This window comes from Alternaria postmessia, assembly GCF_024291825.1.
Source record: "Alternaria postmessia strain BMP 2775 chromosome Unknown scaffold_35, whole genome shotgun sequence".
Lineage (NCBI taxonomy): Eukaryota > Fungi > Ascomycota > Dothideomycetes > Pleosporales > Pleosporaceae > Alternaria > Alternaria postmessia.
The window spans coordinates 136,416-162,422 of record NW_026260108.1 but is presented as its reverse complement, the minus strand read 5'-3'; the positions used below and the strand labels follow the sequence as shown (position 1 = coordinate 162,422).

The 26,007-nt window shown below is 50.3% G+C and overlaps 11 protein-coding genes across 11 annotated transcripts; 6 read left to right on the top strand and 5 right to left on the bottom strand.

Moving 5' to 3' along the window:
• Nucleotides 1-213: 213 nt before the first annotated feature.
• KU80 (ATP-dependent DNA helicase II subunit 2) lies at nt 214-2,656 on the top strand (the record flags this gene model as incomplete). Its single annotated transcript, XM_051732442.1, has 5 exons — nt 214-369; nt 444-571; nt 619-686; nt 733-983; nt 1,031-2,656. The coding sequence occupies 5 exons, from the start codon at nt 214-216 to the stop codon at nt 2,654-2,656; spliced, it is 2,229 nt and encodes a 742-aa protein (XP_051587808.1).
• Nucleotides 2,657-3,451: 795 nt separating this feature from the next.
• Nucleotides 3,452-5,894, top strand: J4E82_006184 (uncharacterized protein; the record flags this gene model as incomplete). Its single annotated transcript, XM_051732441.1, has 2 exons — nt 3,452-4,204; nt 4,269-5,894. The coding sequence occupies 2 exons, from the start codon at nt 3,452-3,454 to the stop codon at nt 5,892-5,894; spliced, it is 2,379 nt and encodes a 792-aa protein (XP_051587807.1).
• Nucleotides 5,895-6,287: 393 nt separating this feature from the next.
• Nucleotides 6,288-7,136, bottom strand: J4E82_006183 (uncharacterized protein; the record flags this gene model as incomplete). The annotated part of the gene is made up of 1 exon (XM_051732440.1): nt 6,288-7,136. One exon carries the CDS (start codon nt 7,134-7,136, stop codon nt 6,288-6,290), a length of 849 nt encoding a protein of 282 aa, XP_051587806.1.
• Nucleotides 7,137-11,432: 4,296 nt separating this feature from the next.
• Nucleotides 11,433-12,490, bottom strand: J4E82_006182 (uncharacterized protein; the record flags this gene model as incomplete). The annotated part of the gene is made up of 2 exons (XM_051732439.1): nt 11,433-11,893; nt 11,944-12,490. 2 exons carry the CDS (start codon nt 12,488-12,490, stop codon nt 11,433-11,435), a joined length of 1,008 nt encoding a protein of 335 aa, XP_051587805.1.
• A 2,081-nt stretch (nt 12,491-14,571) lies between these two features.
• YPT7 (Rab GTPase ypt7) lies at nt 14,572-15,516 on the top strand (the record flags this gene model as incomplete). The annotated part of the gene is made up of 7 exons (XM_051732438.1): nt 14,572-14,601; nt 14,650-14,703; nt 14,784-14,879; nt 14,927-15,106; nt 15,156-15,200; nt 15,248-15,350; nt 15,407-15,516. The coding sequence occupies 7 exons, from the start codon at nt 14,572-14,574 to the stop codon at nt 15,514-15,516; spliced, it is 618 nt and encodes a 205-aa protein (XP_051587804.1).
• Nucleotides 15,517-16,068: 552 nt separating this feature from the next.
• On the top strand, nt 16,069-17,593 carry J4E82_006180 (uncharacterized protein; the record flags this gene model as incomplete). Its single annotated transcript, XM_051732437.1, has 2 exons — nt 16,069-16,311; nt 16,385-17,593. 2 exons carry the CDS (start codon nt 16,069-16,071, stop codon nt 17,591-17,593), a joined length of 1,452 nt encoding a protein of 483 aa, XP_051587803.1.
• Nucleotides 17,594-17,741: 148 nt separating this feature from the next.
• Nucleotides 17,742-19,190, bottom strand: J4E82_006179 (uncharacterized protein; the record flags this gene model as incomplete). The annotated part of the gene is made up of 1 exon (XM_051732436.1): nt 17,742-19,190. The coding sequence occupies one exon, from the start codon at nt 19,188-19,190 to the stop codon at nt 17,742-17,744; it is 1,449 nt and encodes a 482-aa protein (XP_051587802.1).
• Nucleotides 19,191-19,641: 451 nt separating this feature from the next.
• On the top strand, nt 19,642-20,736 carry J4E82_006178 (uncharacterized protein; the record flags this gene model as incomplete). The annotated part of the gene is made up of 1 exon (XM_051732435.1): nt 19,642-20,736. The coding sequence occupies one exon, from the start codon at nt 19,642-19,644 to the stop codon at nt 20,734-20,736; it is 1,095 nt and encodes a 364-aa protein (XP_051587801.1).
• A 563-nt stretch (nt 20,737-21,299) lies between these two features.
• Nucleotides 21,300-23,526, top strand: J4E82_006177 (uncharacterized protein; the record flags this gene model as incomplete). The annotated part of the gene is made up of 5 exons (XM_051732434.1): nt 21,300-21,504; nt 21,572-21,831; nt 21,890-22,048; nt 22,098-23,371; nt 23,421-23,526. The coding sequence occupies 5 exons, from the start codon at nt 21,300-21,302 to the stop codon at nt 23,524-23,526; spliced, it is 2,004 nt and encodes a 667-aa protein (XP_051587800.1).
• Nucleotides 23,527-23,615: 89 nt separating this feature from the next.
• Nucleotides 23,616-24,044, bottom strand: J4E82_006176 (uncharacterized protein; the record flags this gene model as incomplete). Its single annotated transcript, XM_051732433.1, has 1 exon — nt 23,616-24,044. The coding sequence occupies one exon, from the start codon at nt 24,042-24,044 to the stop codon at nt 23,616-23,618; it is 429 nt and encodes a 142-aa protein (XP_051587799.1).
• A 379-nt stretch (nt 24,045-24,423) lies between these two features.
• On the bottom strand, nt 24,424-25,954 carry J4E82_006175 (uncharacterized protein; the record flags this gene model as incomplete). Its single annotated transcript, XM_051732432.1, has 2 exons — nt 24,424-25,706; nt 25,756-25,954. 2 exons carry the CDS (start codon nt 25,952-25,954, stop codon nt 24,424-24,426), a joined length of 1,482 nt encoding a protein of 493 aa, XP_051587798.1.
• Nucleotides 25,955-26,007: the final 53 nt, after the last annotated feature.

Here is a 26,007-nt window from a genome sequence, read left to right as displayed (position 1 = left end):
CAACAGGCTGCACCACTTCGTGGAGCGACCACAGGCTTTTCCACAGTGGTTGCTCTTCTTTCTTACCATCTTCTCATCACCTGAACACGTTCTCAATAGCCACGATTAGCCAATTTGTTCATCCCTGAAGGTCCATAACGCCTCGAAATTAACGGCACGCGACGCTAGTTGCCATACGCGAAGCGCGCAAAAGAAGCATCTGCTAACACGACTATGGCGGGTAAAGAGGCGACAGTCTACATACTCGATCTGGGGCGGTCGATGGGCGAGAAGAGGAATGGCCGCGAGCAGACTGACCTTGACTGGGCATTGGAGTATGTGTGGGACAAAATCACAACTACCGTAAGTCGTCGTTCATTGGGAGATTTAGTATGTTTGATGTGCGGTAATGCTTCAACTCTTACACAAATGTCGGTTTCAAGAATAGATTAACAGCAATTCAGGTTGCCACAGGCAGGAAGAGCGCGTTGATGAGTGTCATTGGCTGCCGAACGGACGAGACCGATCTCGCTGGGATTATGGAAGAGGGTGAAGGGTATGAGAACATTAAGGTGTTCTCGGAACTAAAGTCGTATGTGCCACGTTAGAAGAGACGTTGCCCCTGCTGATAGACGTTAGATATCTACTAGGCGATGTTCGAATGCTACAAGAGCAACTCAAGCCAAGCAAAACGGACAATGGGGATCGTGAGTGGCAGACATTTGTGAAGCCACTTCTTACTAATAGCAATAGTACTCTCCGCCCTTGCGGTAGCTGTACACATGATTGATAACGCAACCAAAGGGACAAAAGGCAACCCATTAAAGTACGATCGTAGGGTCATCATCGTGACTGACGGTCGTGGCCAAATGGACACTGAAGACCTCGAGCAGATGGCTTCGAAGATCAAGGATCCAGATGCTCCATTCGAGATTATCCTGCTTGGTTTAGACTTTGACGACCCAGATGTAGGCTACACAGAAGAAACGAAAGAGTCTCGAAAGGTATGAGGGATGGGTGCCAAAGCTTGAATGGAGCTAATATGATCTAGGTAAAGAACGAGCAGATTTTGAAAGGCTTTGTAGAGGATTGCAACGGCAATTTCGGCACACTTGCGACAGCTATTGAGCAGCTTCATACCCCTCGCCTTAAGGACACCCGACCAGTCCAAAGCTACAGAGGCTCACTTACACTGGGAGATGCTAGCAAGTACGAGGCCACTATCACTATCGACGTTGAACGGTATCCATGTACCATGATTGCGAAGCCACCCACAGCAAGTACATTCGCAGTGCGTGCAGATCATGCTGGCGCATCTGGCCCAAGCGTGGAGTCATCGGCGACTGTAGTTGGTGAGGACTACCCAATGACTGATCTGTCAGCGGTCCACAATCAGCGCCTCTACCAGGTGGACAACCTGGATGAGCCCGGCCTGAAAAAGCCAGTCGAGCTTGATGAGCTAGAGCGTGGCTACGAATACGGCAGAACAGCGGTGCACATTTCGGAATCTGACATGAACGTTGTGAAATTGGAAACCCAGCAGGCTCTGGAGTTAGTGGGCTTTATCAAGGGTGAGGAATTTGATCGTTATCTTCCCTTGAGTCGCGCCAACTTCATAGTGCCGCAAAAGGCCAACCCGCAAGCTCAGCTCGCTTTATCGTCCTTCATTCACGCACTCTACGAAGCTGATTGCTATGCGGTTGCACGTTTGGTAGCGAAGGATCTAAAACCTCCAGTGTTGCTACTACTTGTTCCGCGTATCGAGTTAGAGTGGGAGGCTCTAGTTGACGTTGAATTGCCTTTCGAAGAAGACATGAGACGATACAAGTTCCCGCCATTGGATCGCAAACTCACAGTCAGCGGCAAGACCATCACTGAGCATAAAGATCTACCGACAGATGAACTTCTCAATGCCATGAGCCACTACGTCGATGCGATGGACTTATCGACATTTGGTCGCGACGAAGATGGCAATGAGGAAGAATACGCCAAACCAGAAGACACATTTTCCCCCCTTGTCCATCGTATCCTCCAGGTCATAAAATGGCGGGCGACACATCCTGATCCCACCTTACCCATGCCAGACCCGCCGGAGATCCTGATGAAATACTCACAGCCACCAACAGAGCTCATCGCAGCGGCTGTAAAGCAATTGGATTCCGTCAAGAAAGCAGCAGACGTCAAAAAGGTTCCGCCAAAGGTCAGAGGTCGTGGTAAACGGCAACGTACAGACCGCGATAAGCCTCTTTCAGGCCTTGATGTTGACGAACTCCTCGGTAAACCCAAGCGTGTCAAGATCGAAACCAACAACCTCATACCTTCGTTCAAGCAAGCTCTCGCCGCCTCTGACGATCTAGACGCCATTCAAGAAGCCGTAGAAGGTATTGCGAAGGAAGTCCATAACCTCATTAGCAGCAGTATTGGAGACAACGCTTATGGACGGGCACTTGAAGCTATTCGCGTCATGCGAGAAGAGCTCACCGAGCTCGAGGAACCAGAGATGTACAACACGTTTGTGGTGCGGCTGAAGGAAGATATTCTTGGCGGAAAATTGAATGGCAATCGCCGAGATATGTGGTGGAAGATTAAGGGAAGTCGGTATGGACTCATCGACTCGAAGAAGAGTTACGTCAGTCCTGTCACGGAGGACGAAGCCCGAAGGTTCTACGAGGTTTGACAGGCTGAGCCGCCAAGCTCAACCGGTTTGCCTGGAAACGTAGTAGAGCAAGGCAAGCACTGCAGGTATCTGTATTACGACTTCGAGTTATCTACAATAGGACCATGGTTGCATGCACCGATTTATTTGTGCCTCTAGCTACTCGTACACCCGCTGTTTCTTTCTGCCGCCACGTTCCGTAGATTCGAACAACTGCAAGCCCAACAGCCAAATTTGCACATTTCGTGTCTGCAAGTTTGGCTCGTGCCCAAAGGCTAGCGCGCATGCTCGGGGAGCGTCGTTTCGTCATATGAAGTTCTCACTCACCACCACCTCGCCGCCCACCAGGCGCAACCATGTCCAAGATGTCCAAGCCCAGCTTCCACCAAGTTCGTCGTAAGTAGCTACAACTGTCTCATCATGGTTGTTTCGCGCACTTGAAGTGGTTGCATGCCGCCAGGGGGCTGGAAAGTTTGCTGTGCGATGCGGCTGACTGCTGTCCCATGCTTATTCGCTGCAGCACTGCCGTGCGACCATCGGACTCCGACTGACATCAGATGATGAGCCTCACACATGTAGAATTCCTACTGGTTGAAGGCCACTGCTCAGCCTCCAGGAGTTGCAGTTCAGCCGCGACGCCAGTGCGGCCGTTCCGAGGGCGTTGACCGGTCTTTTGGAAATCGCCTAGGAAATTCTATACTTTGAAACAATTCATTTCTTCAACATCGAACCTTGGGCTCCCAGACTCAAGAAAATGCATTAGTGATGCATGTTGTACGTTAGCTAAATCTGTGATACCTTCGACGATCTACAGCTATGGAGCCTTCAACCCTACGGTACTCATACTCACCTGCGTCTCCCGAGATCCGCGTCTCGAGACCACAGTATGCTTCCACACCTGCCAGAGCAAGCGACGAGTCCTCCGACATTGGGCGCGACATCCCATTGAGATTCGAAGAAGATATGAACGACCCAGGTCTAGGGATCCAGATGATACCTATAACGACGCCAAAATCACCAGGCGCTGCTTATTGGCGGCAGGAAACCAGTGATAGAAAGCATGATATGCTCTCTTCTGTCGCATCCTATCCTCAGCCACGGCCGTCGTACTCCAGAACGCCAGACACGCTGTATTCATTTGGGTCTGGTATCTCGAGAGCGCGAACAGATCCTATGACCGAGAGGCTCATTGCGCATCGGGCGACCCAGTCAACAAGATGGCATATACATTGGCGTATACCAGTACTCATGGGATTTGCTTTCTTCATGGGCCTCGTGTTTGCGCTGCTCCAGCACTTTTTGTACACCTTCCTGCACCAGAGGCGAGAAGACGATGAAGACAAGAAGTTTCGATGGGTTCTTTACGGGCGCGCGTTGGCATACCTCTCAAAAGTCGCTTTTGGGTCATGCGTGGTACTTGTCTTTCGACAGCGCATGTGGAGAGCTTTCAGAGAGCAGGCGTTGACTGTGCTGTCTATTGATCAGATATTCGGTGCAACAGAAGATCCTTCGCTCTTTGGGAACTGGGAAACTGTATCGGGTGCGCCGCTTCTGTGTGCCATCGCCATGGTTAGTAATTTGACGGGCGCAAGCCACATATAAACATACACTAATTGCGAACGCGGACTTGCAGGTTATCTGGCTGATTCCGTTGGCAACAATCATATTTTCACCCGGTGCACTTACCTTCGGAACCTATCTCGATATCGAAGTACTTGATCTTAAGGTTCCTACGCTCAACTTCTCGGTGGAGTCCACAAAAGATTGGCGACACCCGGTCAAGCTAGAGGATGGAAGCAACAAGAGGTCGATGATGTACTACAATACCACCGATCTTGCTGCCGCAGCCCCAGGGTGGTTTGACTATTACGATCAGCCATCAGCAGAGCTAAGGCGCATTGCGCTTCTGCTAGCATACAATGGTATGGATCATCCAAACATTAGGCAGGGTGCTCGACAAGAGGCTTGTGGAGGATCCTACAATTGCACATACGAACAAAGCTTCACTGGGCCAAGTTATCAATGCGAGGAGGTTGCAAGTAATTTTGACGACACGGAAGGATCAAATAATTCAGATGCGCCTTTTAACATGAGCATTCTAGCACCGCAAGGAAGCTACGTGTACTATGCGGAGGTCGACAAAGGTGCATACCCCCGCCCTCAAGCCGCTGAATTTCGGGCGGGCAACGGGGGAATACCTGTTGGAGAAGCCCCATCAGATCTAGGTGTTTTCAAGTCGGAACCTGTGTTGTGGATCGGTTACGCATTCAATTCGACAAAAGAGTTAGCGACAGACGACCCACTCGCAATAAACTGGACACATCGCTATGATTCACATATCATCCGCTGCATACATATGGAAGCTAGGTATACCGTCAAATGGGAATTCACTGAGCCATCCTTCAAATCCACGATTGAGTTAAAACACCAAGCGCCCGTCATGGACACAGACTTTCCGCGTGGGGTTGACGGCAAGATAGATTACACTACTATGCCCAGGCCTACGGACAACTACATCAGCCCTCGACACAACGTGGGTGTTTACAAGAAGATTGCGGCATATCATGCAATCGGCGATATGTTTAGGGAGTTTCTTCGCGGACATGTCGATATTACGGCACCAAAACCAGGGCCATACTACGCACAAGTCCATTCGAACGTCACAATGACACGACTAGTGCAAAAAAACAGCGAGCCTAAGAACAATCTCACGGCTGAAATTGAGGCCTTCTATTCAGACATGGTGGTTTCATTGCTATCAGTACCAGAGATGTTGGTGGTAGCCGAAGAAAAACTCACAGTGAATCGGTCACGACTCCAGTCCTCTTTCGTCTACGTACCTGGGAGGTTATGGCAATGTTATGCGCCAGTCATCTTCGTTACTTTCCTCATTCTCTTGTTCGGCGCTCTAACGATTTGGCAAGATGGAACGACGTTCTCGACTGGGTTTTCTCGTATACTGGTTACTACTCGCAACACTACGTTAGATGATATCGGTCATGGCGCGTGTCTGGGCAACGATTCCTTCCCAATGGAGTTGATGCGCACCAAACTTCAATTTGGTGCTCTTGCTGACGGCGAAGAGGACTACCTGCGAAATGATGGTTATCAAGGCAGCGGTGGCCCTCTAGTTCCACATCACTGCGCTTTTGGCGTTGCTTCCGAAGTTGTGCCTATCGTCAGAGGTACGCCATATGCGGGTCTGAATCAGCGAAAAAGCAGAAGAAAGGTAAGCAAGGCAAAGATGGAAGTTGAGTAGGCAAACCTGTTCCTAAGAAGCTTTGGCGTGTGATCCATGAAACAAATTTATACTGATACTTGCTCCTATACCCAACTCAGTATATGCCAATGACCCTATTGACTGGAATATCGACACTCGTCATGTAACTCGCCACATCACTAAGCAGATACACGTAGTCGCAATGACCTGTAGTCTTGCCCCACGAAGAGTGTCGTGAGGAGCCGGACGTCTGCACGAGTGATTCATACCTCTAGCATCGTCTCGAGACACATACTGCATTAGGATTGGATGGAAACCTCAGCAAATCTGCCCATCCAACCGCTCTGCCACAATGCCTTCACCAAAAAGCCAAACAGTCCTTGCGTTTCACTGGATCCATCGATTTGCTTTTCGTCCATTTGCATGAGCATTCTAGTTGAACACGACGGTTTTCTGACCGTTCAAAAATACCCTCTTCTCACTCCACCATTTGACCGCCGCAGCCAAGACCTGACTTTCAACATTGCTTCCCTCCTCCACCAATTCCTTGGGGCTCAAAGCATGATCAACCCTCGCAACGCGCTGTTCAATTATTGGTCCCTCATCCAAATCGGCTGTAACAAAATGTGCGGTTGCCCCGATGATCTTAACACCGCGCTCATAAGCCTGATGGTACGGTTTCGCGCCCTTGAAAGAAGGCAAGAAAGAGTGATGGATGTTGATGATCTTGCCCGACATTTCTGTACACAGACGAGGCGAGAGCACTTGCATGTAGCGTGCGAGAACCACAAGATCGATGTTGTGTTGTTTGATCAAATCCAATATCTGTGTCTCCTGTTTCTCTTTGGTATCCTTGGTTACGGGTAGGTGGTGGAATTCGATACCGTTGTTCTTTGCTAGTTCAGCGAACTCGGGATGGTTGGATACAATGATTGGTACATCCACCTTGAGTTGACCAGACTTGACGCGGAACAATAAATCGTTGAGGCAATGGCCGATCTTGGACACCATGATAAGGACCTTAGGCTTTGCGTCTACCCGCTGGATCTGGTACGTCATACTCATCTCCGAGGCGAGCTTCTTCATGCTATCTTGTAGTGCGGAGACATCAGGGGAGTGTCCAAAATGGACGCGCATGAAGAAAGTCTTGGAGTCTGGGTCGGAGAATTGCTGTAGATCCAGAATGGTGAGGTTTTCCTTCGCTAAGAGACCCGTGACAGCATACACAATGCCTGCTTTATCGGGGCATGACAGAGTAAGGTAGTGGTCGTCACCTGCCATCTTGGATGTTGAGATCCGTTCTGCGGAGCCAATTTGTTGAAGTCGAGGTACTGAGGTTGCTATGGATCGTCTGCTCAGATTCAGTGATGACTGTTTGGTCGAAAATTTAGGAACTAGGTTTTGCCGGTTTCGGGAAGCGTCGTTCGGTGGGTATATGGATTGTCGGGCCGCAAATGCGCGTGTTGATGTGTGGAGTGACCGTGTGCAGGTGCGTGCTGGACGTAGAAGCATTTTATGGCAATCTGATCTCTTTTTGCAAAGACTGGACGCGAAATGGCGTTTTCTCAATGCTGTGCTAGAACCTCTGCGGCTTAGGTATAGTTGCCGGAATCGGCCGACGATCTAGCCCTGTCGCTTACCAGTCGACTCGCGAGCGTATACGCGTAGGCAAAAATCTCTACCTTAATGCTCAAAACGTGCGAAAAGGTAGGTGAGACGTACCAATGCTCCATAAGTTTACTACCGAAGTACTTAAAACACTCGTGTGTTGGCAACAAGCGTATACAAATTCGACGAGTTAAAGCCTTTTTCTACCTCGGGCGCCATGCGTACAATCGAAGACGATACTGTCAAAGGTAGAGACCAGGCAAAGATAGACTAGGAGATCGGAAAGGATTTCTCGCGAAAGCCAAGGCCGGATTGGTGGTCTTGAGATCCTCAGAAACCAACAATCGGAGCTCATCTCCTCCTGCTGGCGTTTGGGGCCGTGTCCGCGTCTCGATAACCGTGTCCGGCTAGACTATCTTTCCGTACATCCAACTATGATTACCTCTCGTGTTCCGTACAGTCCAATGCACTTGTAGATACATTGAGCTTCTCGCGACCCCTAGTGAGCTCATCTGCCATCGTAACCAAAAGCAATTTGATAAGAATCACTGGTGCATAGTTCAGTTGCCAAGTGTGTCAGTACTCAAACTGGATTTCAGACTAATCTTACCATGTCTTTGTATACAGTACGCCATCGAAGTTACTAATAGAATATGTTGTAGCTAGCATGCCAATCAAGAAATCAACCACAGAGTGATTTCACCGAGCATCTATGTGCAAGAACTTAAAAACGTAGTCAGGTGTGCTGCGCTATAGAAAGATACAAGTTAATGCAGCCACAGAAGCGGAGAGTCCTTTATTTGTGCTCGAAGATTGGTAATCAACTGTAGTGCGGTAGCCAAATGGCCCAAGAAATTATAATTCTGTTCATATCTTGACCTAAAGATTGCTATACTGCTGGTATTCAGGTGGATGGTGCGTGCTGATCTTCCTGCAGTGGTCTTTGCGATTGATCGTAACTAGTAAAGCCGCCCCCGATAAACGTTTTGCCCACGAGATATGGTCCCTGATTCATTGGATTACTATACTGCTGCCAGTTTGTTGACGAGCCGGTATCCGGGCGAAAAGACCAGAGACATCTCGACATCCCCCTTTTTCTAGATAGGCAAGTGTCAACGAGAGTATACCAACCCGCTCCCACAGTGTGGGACTAGACTGAGGTACTTTTCGCAACGTCAGGAACCGTGCCGCTCCATGTTCCGTATCGCAGAATCTTCCAGCAAATATAAGAACACTAATGAACTCGCCAGAGACATGCTTGGCGGTCCATTGTTGCTGGGTGATGGCGATCGACATGGCGGTGAAAGCAAGGCGACCCTTCTTGTGACCCATCCTATACCAATCCATGTCCTTATCAAAACTGTATGACATTTTTTCTTCACGACCGGGCCTTCCAATCAACTTCCCCCAAGACCACTCTCGATCAACATCTTTGATCCTATAAAAGGTATTCAAGAAGTACGGGTCTCTGATCTCAAGTGTTGATAACATCCCATCTGATAAGCGACGTATAGAGTCTCTGTCGAGCAGTCGAACTCGAGACTGACATTCAGGATGCGAAAGGTACATATTCGCCGCCCAAACAATATTGGGGCTTGTGGAGTTAATGAGATCACTCATATATGCCACGTATTCACGATCGGGGGGCAAGCGCCAACTAACCGTACCGTTCCAACCAGCCCACGTCCACGAAGGCAGGTGATTACGTCGTGTACAAGCCTCTGAGATGAACATAACATGATTTGGGCTTGCACGGTGATACCATGACGATAGCGATAAAGCGAAGGTGATTTGAGGGCTCGTCGCGCTTCCGGCAATGTCGCCTGTCCATAATGGAACTCCTTGGAATATAATTAGAGATTTGGTTTGCTCGTACATCCCGCAAATCCCCTGAACTACAGTTGAGTACGCGCAATCAGTATACGTCTCTTTTTCAATTCGCATGGTATGATTGCTTACATGCTGGTAGGATATCTGTGTCTTGCGTCAAGCGCCTCTTAGTGAATTCACGCATGTGATCAGCCAGCCCTCGCAGTTGTGCTCTAACGTTGATCTCATTAACCACTGGAAACCCATAATCAAGCCGATATGCCTCGTCGTTGGAGATAACAGCATCATCTTGGTGCGCATTGCTACCTCCACTGAAAGCACCTCCTTTGAATATGCCAGTAAGCAGGAAGTCGACCAGAAGATAATTAGAATCATCTTTGAGGCTTGCAGGTGTATGGAACAGCGTTATGTCTGCGCTCTCGTGAGACGCCATACTGCGACATTCCCAGTAGGTCTGGTGTTCAGTGAAAACAATGCGGCGATTGGAAAGCACACCTTCTTGGTAAGTCCAGCCACGAGTCCAATACTGCGACTGCATTACTTCTCGCCGCGGATCAGGAAGTATTGATAAAAGTAAGCTTCCGCTATCGACATAGTACTTTGGTTGCGGTCTGCGGGGTGTCGATCGTACCCCAGGGAGACCATGGCTAGCACCGCTTCCTGCCGCTGCTACGATCGTAAAATCCGCTGCTTCGTATATCGTCGTCATCCTCGAGATCAGGTAGCCTTTCTCATCCAAATCCGATTGGTTTATACAACTCCGATCCACCCATAGATAGGTGAAGTTGAGTTTGCGTGTGACCTCGACTGCGTCCATAACCGTCGCTGGCCAAGGGTCCAGATCAGCGGAGGTAGATCCCCAGACATAGCTTAGAGCTGCATATGGTGTCCCCCATGGCTGTTCCTCCACCTCTGGAGGATCTTTTGAACAATTGATGAGACGAAAGCCTCGGGTGATAGGCTCGTATGATGCGCGTTGCTTGCATGCGTCACCATGCTCGCTCCGACATACATCGAGCCACATCCGTACCTGCCCAAGATCAAATGTGGACGGAATTTCCCTAGCACCCAGTAGATCCTGGTCGCTACTGTTGCCAGCCAGCTGGCGGAAGACGGCTCCTACGGCGGGGATCTCGTAATCAAGCCAGGTGATATCGTGTGCAGTTGGCGGAATAGACTCAAGATCGGGTACGACGGCCATGAAAGCTCTATCATGACGAGTTCGAAGGTCTTGCCAATTCACATCTCTCTGTGCTTCTTTCAATCGCGCTCCATGGAAAATCCATGCATCGCTACTGGGAAACGCTAATAACTTGTAGCGCTCATGTGCATCTGGCTGAGCCCTGATGGATCGGAAAAAGTTGCACAATGGACACTCTGATGGGCTGGATAGCCGAGTACCAAATTGATGCACCAGGAAAGCATCATTATAGAAGTATCGTCGATCATAGGCTTCGTGAATCTGGGCGGGGTTTGATGTGTTAAGGTTCCTCCCTCTGTAATGCCGGTAGGCTTCATCAAAATTCCAATCGATATCGATCGTTTGGCAAGCCACACATAGAGGTGACGTTGGGTCGTTGACTGTTCGACAGCGTTTGCTTCCATGGAACTCCACGTCATCCTCCGAATTGGACTTTCGTTTTCGTTTCCCGATCTGGTTCGATGATATCTCAGTCATTGCGTGGTAGAAGAATCACGACTTTCCTATGAGACGGGCGATAGTAATTTTGTTCCTATGGCTGACGATGCAGTCGAATTTCATACGAAACGTTGTAAAATAGTGGTGTTGACTCATATATATCGTTGTGGAATCTATCCTCGTATTGGCACACAGCTGAATGCAGGTCGCTCGGGCAGTGTCCAGCACAGCCTCGTTGCCTGAAACCGGCATTAGCGCCGCCACGGGCGCATCTATCCATCTTGAGCGAATCAGGAATGATCCTTGTTCTCTTCCCCAATTCATCGGGTTGCACACTAATGCCTGACGGGGAGGTTCTGCGAGCCTTCATCCGATTCAGATACTACATAGTGAGCAGTTCGTATGTCAGCGCGGACGCAAAAGGGGTTATCGAACAGCATATTCTTAGCTCGTTTCTGATCATAAGGGCGGCAACGTATTTCTTTTGATTCGGCCGGTCGTTATTCGGTTCTCACCCTGACTACAATCTTGCCCTTCGCCCTGCCGGTCCTGAGCTTCTCGTATGCTCTATGTACATTGTTGAATGCAAAAACTTCGTCCACGACAGGCTTCACTTTGCCGTCCGCGACAAGTTTGCCTAACTTGATGAAGTCATCGTAATTTGTAGAAGCAAGACCGAATGAGAACGGCCGTTGCCCGCCTCCAAGCCACATGGGTACCAAGAAGCGGAAAGCGAGGTCATATATGAAGGGCAAGCTGACCTGGGACCCGATCTGGACGTACTTCGCTCCAGGCTTCGTGAAGGAGGGGGATTTCCAGTAGAGCTCGAACTGGTGGCCGACGTTATCGAGAACCATATCATAGTGCTTCGAGCTGCTTGCGAGAAGAGTAGAAACATCGTTTTCACGATAGTCAATCAACTCATCGGCTCCAAGATCCTTGCACAGTTGGGTGTTTGCACCTGTGACAGAATCAGCAGATGCGCTATCGTTCCAAACTTGGTATATCTACCTGAGCAAGTTGTAGTAACATGGCATCCCAAAGCTTTGGCGATCTGTATGGCAAATGTTCCCGTACCTCCCGAACCACCATTGATGAACACTCGGTCACCAGCTCTCACATTTGGAGCAAGACACTGATACGTCACAAGTCCACAAACCCCTAGCGTTGCTGCTTGCTCTACAGACACGCCACTAGGTATCGGCACTGTCCCAGCTTTTGAACCGATAACGTATTCCCCGAGTGTGCCAAACTGTTGCTTTGGCTCGAGTTTGCCAAATACCATCTGCCCAACCTTAACACTGCAGCCGGGTCCTTCTTGGACAACCCTTCCAGCAAAATCAAGCCCGGGTGTTGCTGGTTTCGGGATGGCCATTCGTCCAACCACTGGCAGCTCTGCTAGCTTGTAGTCGACAGGGTTTAGAGCAGCAGCGTGAACTTGAATAAGAGACTCTCCAGCTGTGAGGGGCCACTTCGATGTCGGCAGTGGGACTGAGTCTTTGAGCTCTATCGCCTCCTCAAGCGTGGTACCACATGTCGACCATTGCCATGCTCTCATTGTTGTCGGTAGGCTCATCTCTTCCGTTCCGGTGGTGGTGGTTTGCGACATGGTTTAAGTAAAGGTCGATAACACTGTTAAGAGGAGAATGTTCGAAAGAGTCGGAATACACATTGATTCTGATGCGACATCATATACTATTCTGCGGTGGCTGGTCGTCAACCAAAACCATGGGCACCATTCGGATCCCCACACGGGGAAGCTGCAAAGCGACCGTGGTCTACGGTATGTATCAGGAAAACTATCATCATCCGCACAACAAGAGCACCAGAGGTTAAACTGGGACAAGTTTGATCATCTATGTCGCGCAGCGAAATTGTCTGTAATGGGAGAGAGGGTAAAGATATGAGCGCCACGTTAGAGACTCGACGTCGCTAGCGCCGGACCTCGTACTTCCGCTAACGACTCCTCACAGCTACTAAACCTTGTACACCAACATAGGCCCTATGCGTTCTAATTGTGCGTCTTACTTGTGATGATGAATATCGATCGATTGCAGCAGGATAGATCGCTTTCGACAATGGTGTATTGTTCGTCGTCGGACGCATTCTCTTAGGCCGTGCTGTCCAGATGGGGCTTCGTTTGCGTGTCGATATCGGCAACATGATCCTTTACTTTCAACTCTTTAGCGCCCCAGCTGCATAGTTGGCAAACACAGCACTAGATGATGGTACAAATTCTTCTTCTCTTACATCGGCATGTTCTCCTTCGACGTCGTGATGCATGACTTTCTCATATCCCTCGTCGCACTTAAGCAATTTTCCTTCTTCGATGCTACTTAGAGTTTCCTCTTTTGTGACACAGTCGTCTTCCTTGGCTTTGTTGTCTATTCGCTCACTCTGTTCTTGCAATTTTCTCTTGCAGATGTGGGCTTGGGTCAGGAATTTGAAGATTTCGTGTGAAAGAGAGATGAAGCCGATGCGATCAGGACTACATTGAGCGTTGCGATCAGATGCTCTACCAAGAAAGAAGTATTTGCTTTGACCAGACTGAATCCATTCCTTTGCTTTCACGAAGTCAAGAACCGATGGGCGGCATCACGAGTTAAGAAATATTTGCCATCCTGAGCTTCTCATTAGAATCTCCGCCGCAACTCCGAGTCTATCAATGAGACCATTGCGCACAGCCTCTCTCAACAACAATTACTTTATCATGAATAGAGGATCTGAGTCACTGTGATAGCCCCTACGTATATATGTCTCTCGCAATGCCCAAGTTCACGAGTAATAGTTTGCCATTTGTACGCCTCGTGCTCAGCAGTCGTTCCCGGATGATGGAATCAAGAGTGCTGGTTACCATCAATTATCTTTCCTTGTGGTCCACCTTTTCAGCATGTACCAGCTGAATGATTCTGCTTTGCGATTCTCAGATCAACATGTCATATCAGTAAAATGATCCGGCTGGCTTATTCCTGCCGTGGTCCAGATATCTGAGATTGCAATCGCGAAAATGAACACGTGAGGCATCGAAGAGGTTGTGTGCGTCTTGAATATAACCTGTCATGGTACATGCGAGGATGTTTGAACCAGAAGCAGACGCGCTGAATCATGAGCTTGAGCAGTAAAACACAATTGGATTAGTGTAAGTGCCACCTCGATGTTACGTGGCAATCTCTGAGGGTTTCCAAGTATACCTTTGTACTAGACAATGTACCAGCACGATAGGCATGACGGCTGTGCTGTGCTGTTAGTGTCATTTCGTATCGAGGTGTCGTGGGGGTACTTGGTGGATAGGCCGGTGAAAGAGAAGCGTCAGGTGGGCGCGTGGCTGGACCAGACCATGGGACGGGTGGCTAGCGTCGCGTCCGTGCCCAGGCTTGACATCAACCATCATCGATCTCTCTGGTAACGAAGCTGCACATATCCTCACCGTATCTGCGCTATACACGCAGCACACTGATCTTCCTACACCGCCAAGCCTCCCCAAACCTAGATACCGGTGTTGCCTACCTTCTGCTACCTCGGTCTGTCACCCGCGCAATCTACTCCGCACCGCTTCGAAGCACCGAGCTTCGCGCCTCGAATCGCCCGCGCCGTACCTAGTCTTCCCGCTCTACACACACACACATACCCATTTACAAGATGGCATCAAGGAAGAAGGTCCTCCTCAAGGTACTGCAGCTCTGGACTGTATATGCTTTTCATCGCTGATGCGCGCAGGTCATTATCCTCGGAGACAGCGGGGTCGGCAAGACGAGCTTGATGAACCAATATGTACGATGACTCCACTTTGAGCTATGCACGATGCGAACGGTAGCTTGAGAGTGTGGACTGGGCTTATACAGTGTCTACAGGTCAATAAGAAGTTTAGCGCCAGCTACAAAGCCACCATCGGTGCCGATTTCCTGACCAAGGAAGTACTGGTCGACGACAGGCTGGTGACCATGCAGGTGCGTGGAGACCATGTTGAGTAAATGGTTCAAGCTGACTTTGACAGCTCTGGGACACTGCCGGTCAGGAGCGTTTCCAATCGCTTGGTGTTGCCTTCTACCGCGGCGCCGACTGCTGCGTGCTCGTATACGATGTGAACAATTCAAAGAGTTTCGACACTCTAGACAGCTGGAGGGACGAATTCCTCGTTCAGGCTAGCCCAATGGATCCAGAGAGTTTTCCATTTGTAGGTAGATGTGGATAGCTTAGGATGGCATCGATACTGACCGAAACAGGTCGTAATTGGCAACAAGATCGACGTGGAGGAAAGCAAAAGGATGGTGAGTGTCTCCAGCAGCCGTCAAAGGCTATAATCTAACACATGCAGATCTCATCTAAACGCGCCATGACGTTCTGCCAATCGAAAGGCGGTATCCCCTACTTCGAGACCAGTGCTAAAGAGGCCATCAACGTTGAGCAAGCTTTCGAAGGTAAGCTGTTTTCGTTACCACTCCGAGACTCGGAGTTCGGAAGCTGACATGCGTAGTTATCGCACGACAAGCCCTAGCACAGGAGGACGTAGGTGACTTCAGCAACGACTTCCCCGAGACAATTCCGATCGACCTCAAGGGCAACGAAGGCGGCTGCGCATGCTAGTGTATGCCATTACGAAATAAGCGTTGTTCATGAGAGCCGACAGTGGACCCCCATCTGCCGCAATGCCGTCTTGCATCTGGAGTTCGCATGGAGTTTGGTGTTGGACATGCTTTTTGTGCAGGAGCATCTCGTTTTCCTGTAAATCATCATCAAATATGGGTTTATCGTTGCCTGTTCATATAGCAGCCTACCAATATACAATGTATTCATGCACCATGTACTTGCACCTGGACGTGTGATGACGTGGGGCTGTGGCTAAGGCGGCACCGCCACGCTTCCCGCGGCCTCTTGAGACACATGAAACCCCCGAACCCCCCGGGACTTAGGCACATCGTTATCAAGTGTCCGCGTGTCACGCCGAACCACCCCGTGCAACTACATTCTCCCTTTTCACATTCAGCTTTCTTCCGCGAAGGATTAATTTCATGGGCGCTCGCATCCACTTCCATGCCTCAACACGTACCCCGACCGTGAGCCCGCTTATTGCCGAAGACCCTCCTTGACCGACCTGCCCTACGTAACCTACGATAATTTCTACTACTTCCTCTCGATATGATACCCAGAAGAGAAGAGGATGTCGAGACGACGCCACTCAGCCCACGCGTTAGCGACGTCTCCGACGAAAGCGCGTACTTGCGCGGGGAAGACTACCTTGAGAGCCCGGCAAGTGAGGCCAGTCAGTGGGCTGAGGGCGAGAAGAGGGGAGCTTGGACAAGCAAAGTGAGACATGCAGTGGGAATAGCCCTCCTACTAGCTACAGTGTTCCTATGGACAGCTAGTAATTTCCTCGCGAGTGTACGTATCTCAGTCCACCTCGGATGGCATGGAGGCAATCGTGGTAGTAAGCGCGTAGCTGATCAATACGCAGACAATATTCGCAGACAACTCATACTCGAAACCTTACTTTGTCACCTATATAAATACCACCTTCTTCATTATACCGCTTTTCCCCATGTTCGTCCACCACCTATGGGTCGATCGTCACCGTCCAAACAGCGCGTCACAACACCGTCAACCCATCCTCGCACATATTCGCGATCTTCTACAACGGCGAGCAGGCAAGTGGAAATTGCTTCGCGACCACGAATCTGCGTCTTCACTCTCGTCTTCGAACAAGTCGCGAAACGACGAGGCAGCCGAAGTTCTCTTATCGTCCTCTCTCCACGGCTCTCAGAGCTTTGGTAACGGGAAGAATGGGGAGCAGGACGTGGATGAAGGCATGACCTTGAAAGACACAGCGAAGCTGGCATTGGAATTCTGTCTCCTCTGGTTCTTGGCAAATTACTTTGCGGCCGCGTGTTTGGAATACACAACCGTTGCCAGCTCAACTATCCTCTCTTCCACATCATCAATCTGGACGTTGCTCCTCGGATCCATAATGCGCGTCGAGCGCTTCACGCTACTCAAACTCATTGGTGTACTCGCTTCTCTGGGCGGGGTAGCCCTCATTTCCATGGTCGATGTGTCCGGCGAGACAGACGAGAATCGAGGCTCTTTCCCACACAAAACACCAAAAGAGCTAGCCATCGGCGACGTTATGGCATTCGTATCTGCCGTACTGTACGGTTTCTATACCGTCTTCATGAAAGCCCGGATTGGCGATGAAACAAGGGTCAACATGCCCCTTTTCTTCGGTCTCGTCGGTTTGGCTAATGTCCTGCTGCTGTGGCCCGGCTTTATCATTCTGCATTTGACTGGTATCGAACCCTTTGAACTACCACCGACATCCCGCATCCTCAACATCGTACTTATCAATAGTGCGTCATCTCTCGTATCGGATTTTTGCTGGGCATACGCCATGCTGCTTACTTCTCCGCTGATTGTTACTGTTGGTCTTAGTCTGACGATCCCGTGCAGTCTTGTGGGACAGATGGTATTGGATGCACAGTATGCGTCAGCGTTATATTGGGTCGGTGCAGCGATCATGGTGCTTTCATTCTTGTTCATCAACCACGAGGACCGGAAAGATGAGGTAGATGGGTTACAAGGCGCGGATGACGCTGTGACAGAGGTGCAGAGGAGTTTTCAAAGTCTGAGACAGAGTCTGAGTCGAAGAAACTCGACAACTGGGGTTTGATGCTGAAGCGTCTGATATTGATGCCCTGGTTGCATGTTCGACCCATCCATACGCACCGAGATTTTTTCCAGTTTTGTAGCAAAATACCATAGTCATTGTTATTGGTTTCATGGGGTATCATAATGCAAGTCATAGTACTACCACTTACTCATTTTCGTCCACCGTCCATGTTCTTCGAGTACCCGTTCCGCCCATACTTCCCCTTACCCTTTGAGTTCCACTTTCTTCCACCACCCCTGTAGCTCTTCTCCCGATCACCATCCTTCCTATTCTCCATCAACTCCTTCTTTCTCGCCTCCCAACTCTCATCGTCATCTAGTTCCTCGACTTCCCAGTTCTCTTTCTCCATGAACTTTTCAAGTTGCTCCTGGAGCTGAGGCTCCCACTTCGATGGGTCTTCCAGGTCACTGTATTCCAGGACGTTCTGGCCGAGCGTGTAGTCACCCTGACGAGAGCGGATAAGAGAGGACATCAGGCCGAGAGAGTTACAGGCTAGACCAAGATCGTGGCAAAGAGAGCGCACGTAGAAACCTGACGTCACTGTCATACGGAGCCGGGCTGCTGGGGGTTGCGCGGTTGAAGTGGATATGGCTGCTGATGTGGTAGTTTTGGTAGCTTCGATGTCGGGTTTCTGGGTTGTTGATGGGTCTTCTGCTGCTTCTGCTTGCTCTACAGACGCCGTGGCCTTCTCTTTTATTGATACTGGTGCTTCAGCACTGACTTCCATAGCGTTGTTCTCAGCAGAAGCTGCATCAGGAGACGCCTCTTCTGTTGGTAGAGCGCCAGACATGGCATGCTCAGAGTCCTTCTTAAGTATCTTCGGCTGCTGCCCTGCGCCCTCGACATGGTCGTTCTCTGGTGACCGTGATCGCTTTCGCCCTCGTCTTGTTGCTGTGTCGGAGTAGACTTTTGCATCTTCTTTCCGAATGCCCATCAGCTTCTTTGCTCCTTCCATTTCAGCGCCATCCACCTCCTCCTTTGGCCAGGCAAAGTCATGACTTCCTGGCTCCAACCATTCGACCAGCTCAAGCTCTTCAACTTCCACCGGCCTTGCAGCCACCTCTGGTATGTCCTTGCCCTCTCTCGCGTACTCGTACATCTTTTTGCCATCGACCTTTAGCGCAGAGAAAACACTCGGTTTTTGCATGATCTTGCCGCGGAACTGCGCCAGCTTCTCTTCGACCAATTCCTTGGTAACATGCTCGTAGTCTGCCTTGCTCACAACCTTGCCCACAGCATCGTAGCTGTCTGTTGCTGCACCAAACAGTACCACACACTCGTACGTCTTTGTGCACTCAAGGAAGCGTTGCAGGCATTTCGTGCCCTTGCCCGTGCCGACAATCAGCACACCAGTGGCCATTGGATCGAGTGTGCCGCCATGGCCGAGTTTAGCCTTGATATTCTTGAGGTGCTTCGGCTTAGCGTCCGCGATGATGAGGGAGCGTTTCTGAGCTTCGAGCCAGGGTGCGAAGATAGGCGAACGGGAGAAATGGTCTTGGAGGTCGCGCAAGACGCCGGCAGAGGAGGCCCATTGCGGTTTGTTGATGGCGAAGATGCCTTCGAGCACCTTGCGGCTCTCTTTCGGGGGAGTAGTCATGATCGTGCGCTTGATTGAAGACGCGACCAACATTAGCGAGGTGAAAGAAGGGACGCTCGAGCTCTAGCTCTAGCTCTAGCTGGGTGGGTGAAATCTTTGGAACGGCCCCGGAAGATACGAAGTAGCTCGTATTTTCCGAGTTATGCCTATCCCCGATAATGTATCCTAAATGTATACACTGCTACTTTCCTGCTCAAGTTACAACGTAAAAACCTATGAATACCTTTAAGGTCAGCTTTACCAAGATGTCTTCTGGGTAGCTCGTCGGCACACGCTAATCTAAAATCGGTTTAGTGGACGATCATCTCACATGTTTCTGCAGCCTGCAGCCGTTCGCGCTTGTGCCACTCACTTTCCGCTCGCGACTTTCACTCTCTCACACACTTTTTTACGCGACAACCTACCCCAACCAGTTCCCAAATCCCCACGCGTCTTCACTAGCATCTCAAGAATGGGCGACAACAACAAGGATCTGGAAGATCTTGCAAAGTCCACCACTGAGGACTTCTACGAGTTGCTTGGTGTGGCCTTCGATGCGCCGGAAGCTACGATCAAGAAGGCTTACCGTAAGGCCTCAATACGATACCATCCCGACAAGAACCCCGACAATAAAGATGCCGCCGACCGCTTCATTTACCTCGGATGGGCACGCGATATCCTCATTGATGAGAAACTCAAGGGCGAATATGACCGTGCGCGTACTAGGCGACGGGAGAAGGCGCTGCAGGATGAGCTATTGGATGGCCGGCGGCGCAAGATGAAGGATGACTTGGAGAGAAGAGAACGAGAGGTGCCCAACCTGAAGAGGAAGAGGGCAGAACAGATGAACGAGGCAGAGAGGAGGGAGCAAGAGATACAAAGACTAGCCGAAGATGGTAAGAGGCGGAGAAAGGAACTCCAAGAACGTAGGGAAAGGGAACGCAAAGAAGAGGCTGAGGCGAGCTTCATGGATGTCGAAAAGAGCCCCGAGCCGCAAGCGCCCAAGCCCGGAGAGTCGGCCGAGATCGATCGCACAGTCAAGGTTCAGTTTCAGCGAGAAGGCGAGACTGCAGCTTGGGACAAGGACAAGATATCGAGCATGTTTGCGAAATACGGCAAGATTGACATTATAATCATGGGCAAAGACAAGAAGATTCGACCTTCAGGAGAAAAGCATCGCAAGACCATCGCTATTGTGTTCATCACGTACACGCGTCTTGACCATGCGCATGCCGCTGTCTTGGACGGGAAGTCCGACTACCCGTCATTGGAATCTATATCTTGGGTGAATGGCGAACCTGACCTCAAATCGCAAACCACCAATGATGCGCCACCAGCACCGTCAACGCCCCTATCCACGCCGAAGAGCAAGTCTTTCAGAACATCGTTTGGACCTGGTATAGGGAAGGGTGTAGGAGGCACGCCATCAGGAACACCAAAATTCTCTTTTAGTCCGAAGACGCCAAGCTTAGAAGAGATCACCATGATGAGATTGAGGCAAGCAGAGAAGAAACGATTGGAGGAGCAGATACGCAAGCAGGAGGCTGCTGAGGAAGCCGCACTATGACGAGACGATTAGATGAGTTGTTGTTTAGTTTTAAGATACCCATTGTTAGTGTAGTTTGCATATAGATAGAGAAGCAAGAAGTCTACAGTGCTAATAATCTTCGTAAGTTTTCTTGTCAGAAGCTAATGTAGGCTGTAAGGTAGGGCCTGTTGTGAATATTCCTTTAGAGCAAGATACACCTTCCTGCTACAACAAGCATGTTAAGACCTGTGTAGATATAGATAGAGAAGCTAGAAGCCTACAATGCTAATAATCTTTGCAAGATTTCTTGCTAGGGGCTAATGTAGGCTGTAAGATAGGGCCTGTTGTTTCAGTACCTGTCCAGTTTTTCCTTGTATGCGGTGCTACCTTTGTTGAGTGAAAGAAGTCACTGGTATCGCATGACGCAACTTACTCGGCTATCGATAACACACGTGCCATTGACCCTGGACGCGCTGGATCGCCGTCTCGCGCTTCGCGCCCGCAGCGCAGGATCCCCGCTGCTCCTTTCGCCTAGGCTTGCATCACGGAGCTCTGTTCACGCAGCATCACAACATGCAACATATCTCGCGCTGATACTCAAAATGCCTGACCCAGAATCTGAGATACTGCGGCCACTCGACGCCTCCAATACCAATTCCGACGACTGGGAGATATTTATCTTGAGCGATGCGCGAATCGTCTTCGAGAACAATGGCAAACCTGCGAGTCTTCTTGCTGCATATGCAGACACACCACTCAGGGTGGAAGGGCGATTAGAAAGCCCTGCGCGTAGCCAGCTGAAATACTGTATGCGAGGCTTCTTGGCCTATACACGCGACCATAAAGGAAGCGGCTCTGGCTGACGCAATCCCAGTCTTGAAGAAACCCTATAAGCCCACAGACATCGAACTGCGAAACGTAACACGCTTCTCCTACGGCGAAATGACTGACGGAGCATATGTAATCTGGGCGCAAGGCAACGCAGGCTGGTTCGAAATACGGCCGGCGGCGCAGTACAGTCAGATATACAACGAGATGGTCCAGGCTGTGGAACTTCTATACTTCGTCACCGACATATATAGCGAGTCGCGGAAGAAGAGTAGTGGGCCTAGTGCAGAATTGGTCTTTCAAGAGGTCTGTACAAGTCGAGAACATGTAAACTTCGAGCAAGGTGAACGCTGACATAGCATAGTACGCAGAGGACGAGCGCTTCCCTTGCAGCGATGTAGCTACAGCTGAGAGGATTTTCGACCATCATCACCTTTTTCTTATGATGTGCTTCTTGAATAAGGCCCAAGGACTAAGTTGGAGTAACACGCCTTTATATCAACGTTTTAGACGCAGATTTCCGGCAAGTGATACCCAAAAGAACCTATAGTTTTAATCTAATGTACGCACAGAAAGACTTCGACAATTGCAAAGCACGTATCGAGGGCCGCTATTCGCAAATCCAGCCTGAACGTTCAGCGCAACCTTCCAAATTCACGTCGGCAACCACAACAGGCTCCAAGTCAACGCAAACAAATGCGAAAGCACAGACAGCCCACGGAAAGGTTACGATACCGAAGCCAGTAGAAGCGCCAAAGAAGGATGACAATTGGTGGGAGGCAGCCGCTCTCTTCGAATTCATGCAGAAAGCAGTGAATCAACGGGTTCTGCGGGCAGGCCGAAACCAAATCACGGTAGATCGGGTTGCAGAACTTGTTGTCAGGCGGTACGAGATTGAAGAGGTGGAAATTGCAAAAAACGTGCTTTTGGTACATGCACAAAATTTATGTTACATGATGGAACATCCCCGCCGGAAGGCCGTACAATTCTTTGCTTCCGAGCCGATCTACAAAGAACTAGCAGCTGGACACGACCTATCTGCAGCCGAACAAAGACGAGCTGAAGGTGTCGAATTGAAACCACGGAGAGATCACGGAACTCTCAGAGATGGAGAGAATGAATCTTCAGACACATCTGACGAAGAAGACGCGATAACAACACCTGTACGCAGGCCACCAGGTAGGCGGAAGCAAGGTCGGCTATCTGTGCTACGACCTAGGAGTGGAAAGTTTTCTGGCAAGAGTAAAGGGATTAGCATCAAGCCAGGCAGACAGAAGGGGGGGAAGGGGAAGGCGCCTGTACCAGCAAGTGACGATTCGGAAGCCGAGCAAAGCGACGAGACGACCAGTAGCGAGGAAGACGAGGGAATTGACACACCGACGCAAGCCTTATCGCCAAGTCGTGAGAAGAGAAAACTAGATGACATGGATGCGGACCAAGAAGAAAGAGGCCGGTGGAAACGTACAGCCAGTGCATCTGCGGCTCCCGACTCTCCTCCTACAACCGGCGACTCGGATTTGGAAGAAGCCACCGCTGTGCCACCTCTACCACTCCGTTACCGGCCATCCAACGTCCCCCCGCATGTTAGGCCAGCGTCATCGTCAGCGAATACCAGACTAATGGTATCACCACCGATAGTATCAACACCATTACCAACCTACGAACCGAACGGCCCGCGCGACTCGTGGATTTGTAGTTTCGACGGCTGCACTCAGAAAATTTATGGATGTAGTAAGGAATTGGGCAGGCAGTTGATCACAGAGCATCTAGAGGATCACAGTAGAGGGCGAGAGAAGGTTGTAGGTATCCTTTGGAGAGAACAGGATAGGTTGAACCTCCCTGTCAGGTAAGGTGAAGCCTTTAGTACAATGATGTGGAAACTAACAACACAACAGCAATCTGATCAAGAAGATTCGCGAAATGAACGAGGCGTCCACACCGCTGTTCCCGATGCCTGGTGCTTTGACGACGGCGGTGCGGCCCATACAGAGACCTTTATAGAGGCATTAATTGAACTACAAAAATTCATGTCGTTTGCGTTGGAACGTCCCAGCAGCGTGATATTAATTATGTGCTTTTCTCTATATCTCCTATGCATCCCTGAACCTCTTTCTCTTGATGTCGTCATCATCTGCGCCATCAATGCTATCCAGACTCCTCTTCGTCTTTCTCCAGCCGTCCTTCCGACTCTTTCCCTCGATACTTTCAACATCATTACAACCCTCTACACTCTCCTTGACCTCCTCCACACTGTTCACGTAACCCGCCTCAGCATCATGCTCCTCCCAAATTGGACTTGTAACCTCATAAAACTCTCTTGTATCAGTTTTGGCGTGCCATTTCGGATGTAGGAAGGGCAACGCATATATAGGAGTGCGGAGGTAAGACTCGGGATATGAAATATCTGTCATGCGCGCTGGTTGTGACGAGGGGTGGTTGTAGTTAAAAGATTTTCCAATGGTACTGGAGTGCAGGACATGTGAGGCTTCTGTCGGAAAGGGAAATTGACGACGTAGCATGGAGGATTTGTATGGGAGAGGAGATGGGTGTTGTATAGTGAGCTGATCATGAGGAGTCGAATTATGATGCAAGGTCGTGCTCTTACTGTTTTCAACTTGTGCCATTTCGTCCTGGGTATGAGACGCCTGCATAGAAAAGTTGACAAAGGCAATAGAATATGTGACAGGGCGACGTGCTACCGAAGATGGTGATAGAGGTGAGTCTGAATGTGAACTTGAAGATACTTCTATGATTGGCTCGGTCGGCTCTAGCTCTTTGTCAACCGGGTTGGGAGGAAGAGCAGGTATGATAGTGCGTAACAAAGGAGGAAACCACGCGCTGGAATGGAGAGAAACAAAGGCGAGAAATTTTGAATTGTTGGCAAGACATGAATCTGCCTCATACACTGATTGTTTTGAAGACGTTAAATCCAGATCCTCCTGTGGCCATAATGGCGCCCGGGATTTGCGGATGCCAATGCGCCTCCTTGATCTGCTCCATGTAGTGCACGAATAGTAGTTGCGGTGGTACATCCTGCACGCCAGCTGTGTACTTGCTCTCTTCGTCGTCGAGCTCGACAGCTAGATCCCACAGAGTAAGGGTGTTGTCACCAGCGCAAACAAGCACAATACTGTCGTCTGTAGGATGCCACTCGACCGAAGTGATTTGCTCCTTGTGGAAAGTGTACGATGCAACTGGCGAAGGCTTCTTGTCGTTTGACATGTCTGTAGAGGGCTTCCATTGCCGCAGGTCCCAAACTGCCCACTCGCCATCATCTGCGCCGGTAGCGAGAAGATGTGCGGTTTGATGCGACCAACTCAGTACGTTGACGTCTGTCTTTGAGGCTTGCACACTGAGTACAGGCTTCCGTGACTTTGACCGCGCGTCCCAGATCTTAACTGTGCCATCGCTTGACGCGGAGGAGAAGACATGTTTCTCAGTTGGTGACCACTGGAGCTCCTCTACCGAGCCACTATGGCCGGTATACGGTGTGGTGTCTGTGACGAAACCTCCACCCTGTGTCCGTGTCGTCGCAAAGATCTTTCCAGTACAGTCGCCCGTCAGGAGCTTGCCCTCTGGTATGATTGGCGACCAATCTAGCGCATAACCCTCGTTGGATCCATGGGTGCGAATCGTGCAGACAGGCTTGTTTTGTGTGGGCGAGATGGTAGTACCTGGGGTATCGAAGGCTGTGAGGTGGGGAGTAACGTCGTGGATCAGAACCTGTCCTGACTCGGTCATGGCAGCAGTCAGGGTTGTAGGAGGCTGTGCAGATGTTGCTTGTGGTGTTTGGTGGGCGCGTATGCGGTTGGTGCAGCTGGTCAAGGGTATCGACTTGGTCTCGAGGATGGGGTCTGAAGCCTCGTCGTCGGAATCCTCGTCGTCGTCCTCTTCGTCCTCCTTCTCCATGCGCGACAGGCTGCTCATCTTCATGACCATGATCTGGTTCTCTTTGTCCCTTCCTCGCGCTGCTTGTGTGCCAGCGACCGAGTAGACGGTTGCGGGGTATGTTTTGCGGTCTACGCCTAGGTTGTCGGGTACGATGTCGCATGATAGACAGGGCCATGGGGCTTCGAGCGCATGGAGCATCTCATATGTCGAAAGATCGGGGTTCAGTGTCTCGCCTGGGGAGAGTTTGTGTCGACCAGGAATGAAGGTATCTTGGTCAACATCCATACCACCTGGAGGCGTTAGTGGTGGGCTCCAGGCCTTTGATCGTGCGCAACATACTCTCGCGCTCTTCTGCTTCGCGCTCCTCGTCCGGCCGTCCGTCTACGCCGGCCTCTAGGATCTCGTCCTCGCTCTCGAACTCATCCTCGAATTCGTCCTCGAAGTCGCCCACGTCGTTGTGCTGGTCAATCTCCATGGGACGCTCTCCATTTTTGATTGCCTCCTGCTCTTGCTCCGAGTCTGCGGGTCGTTTCGCCATGGTGTGGAAAGCGCGTGGTGTGTGCTTTGGGTGTCTTGGACGATGTCGTTAAA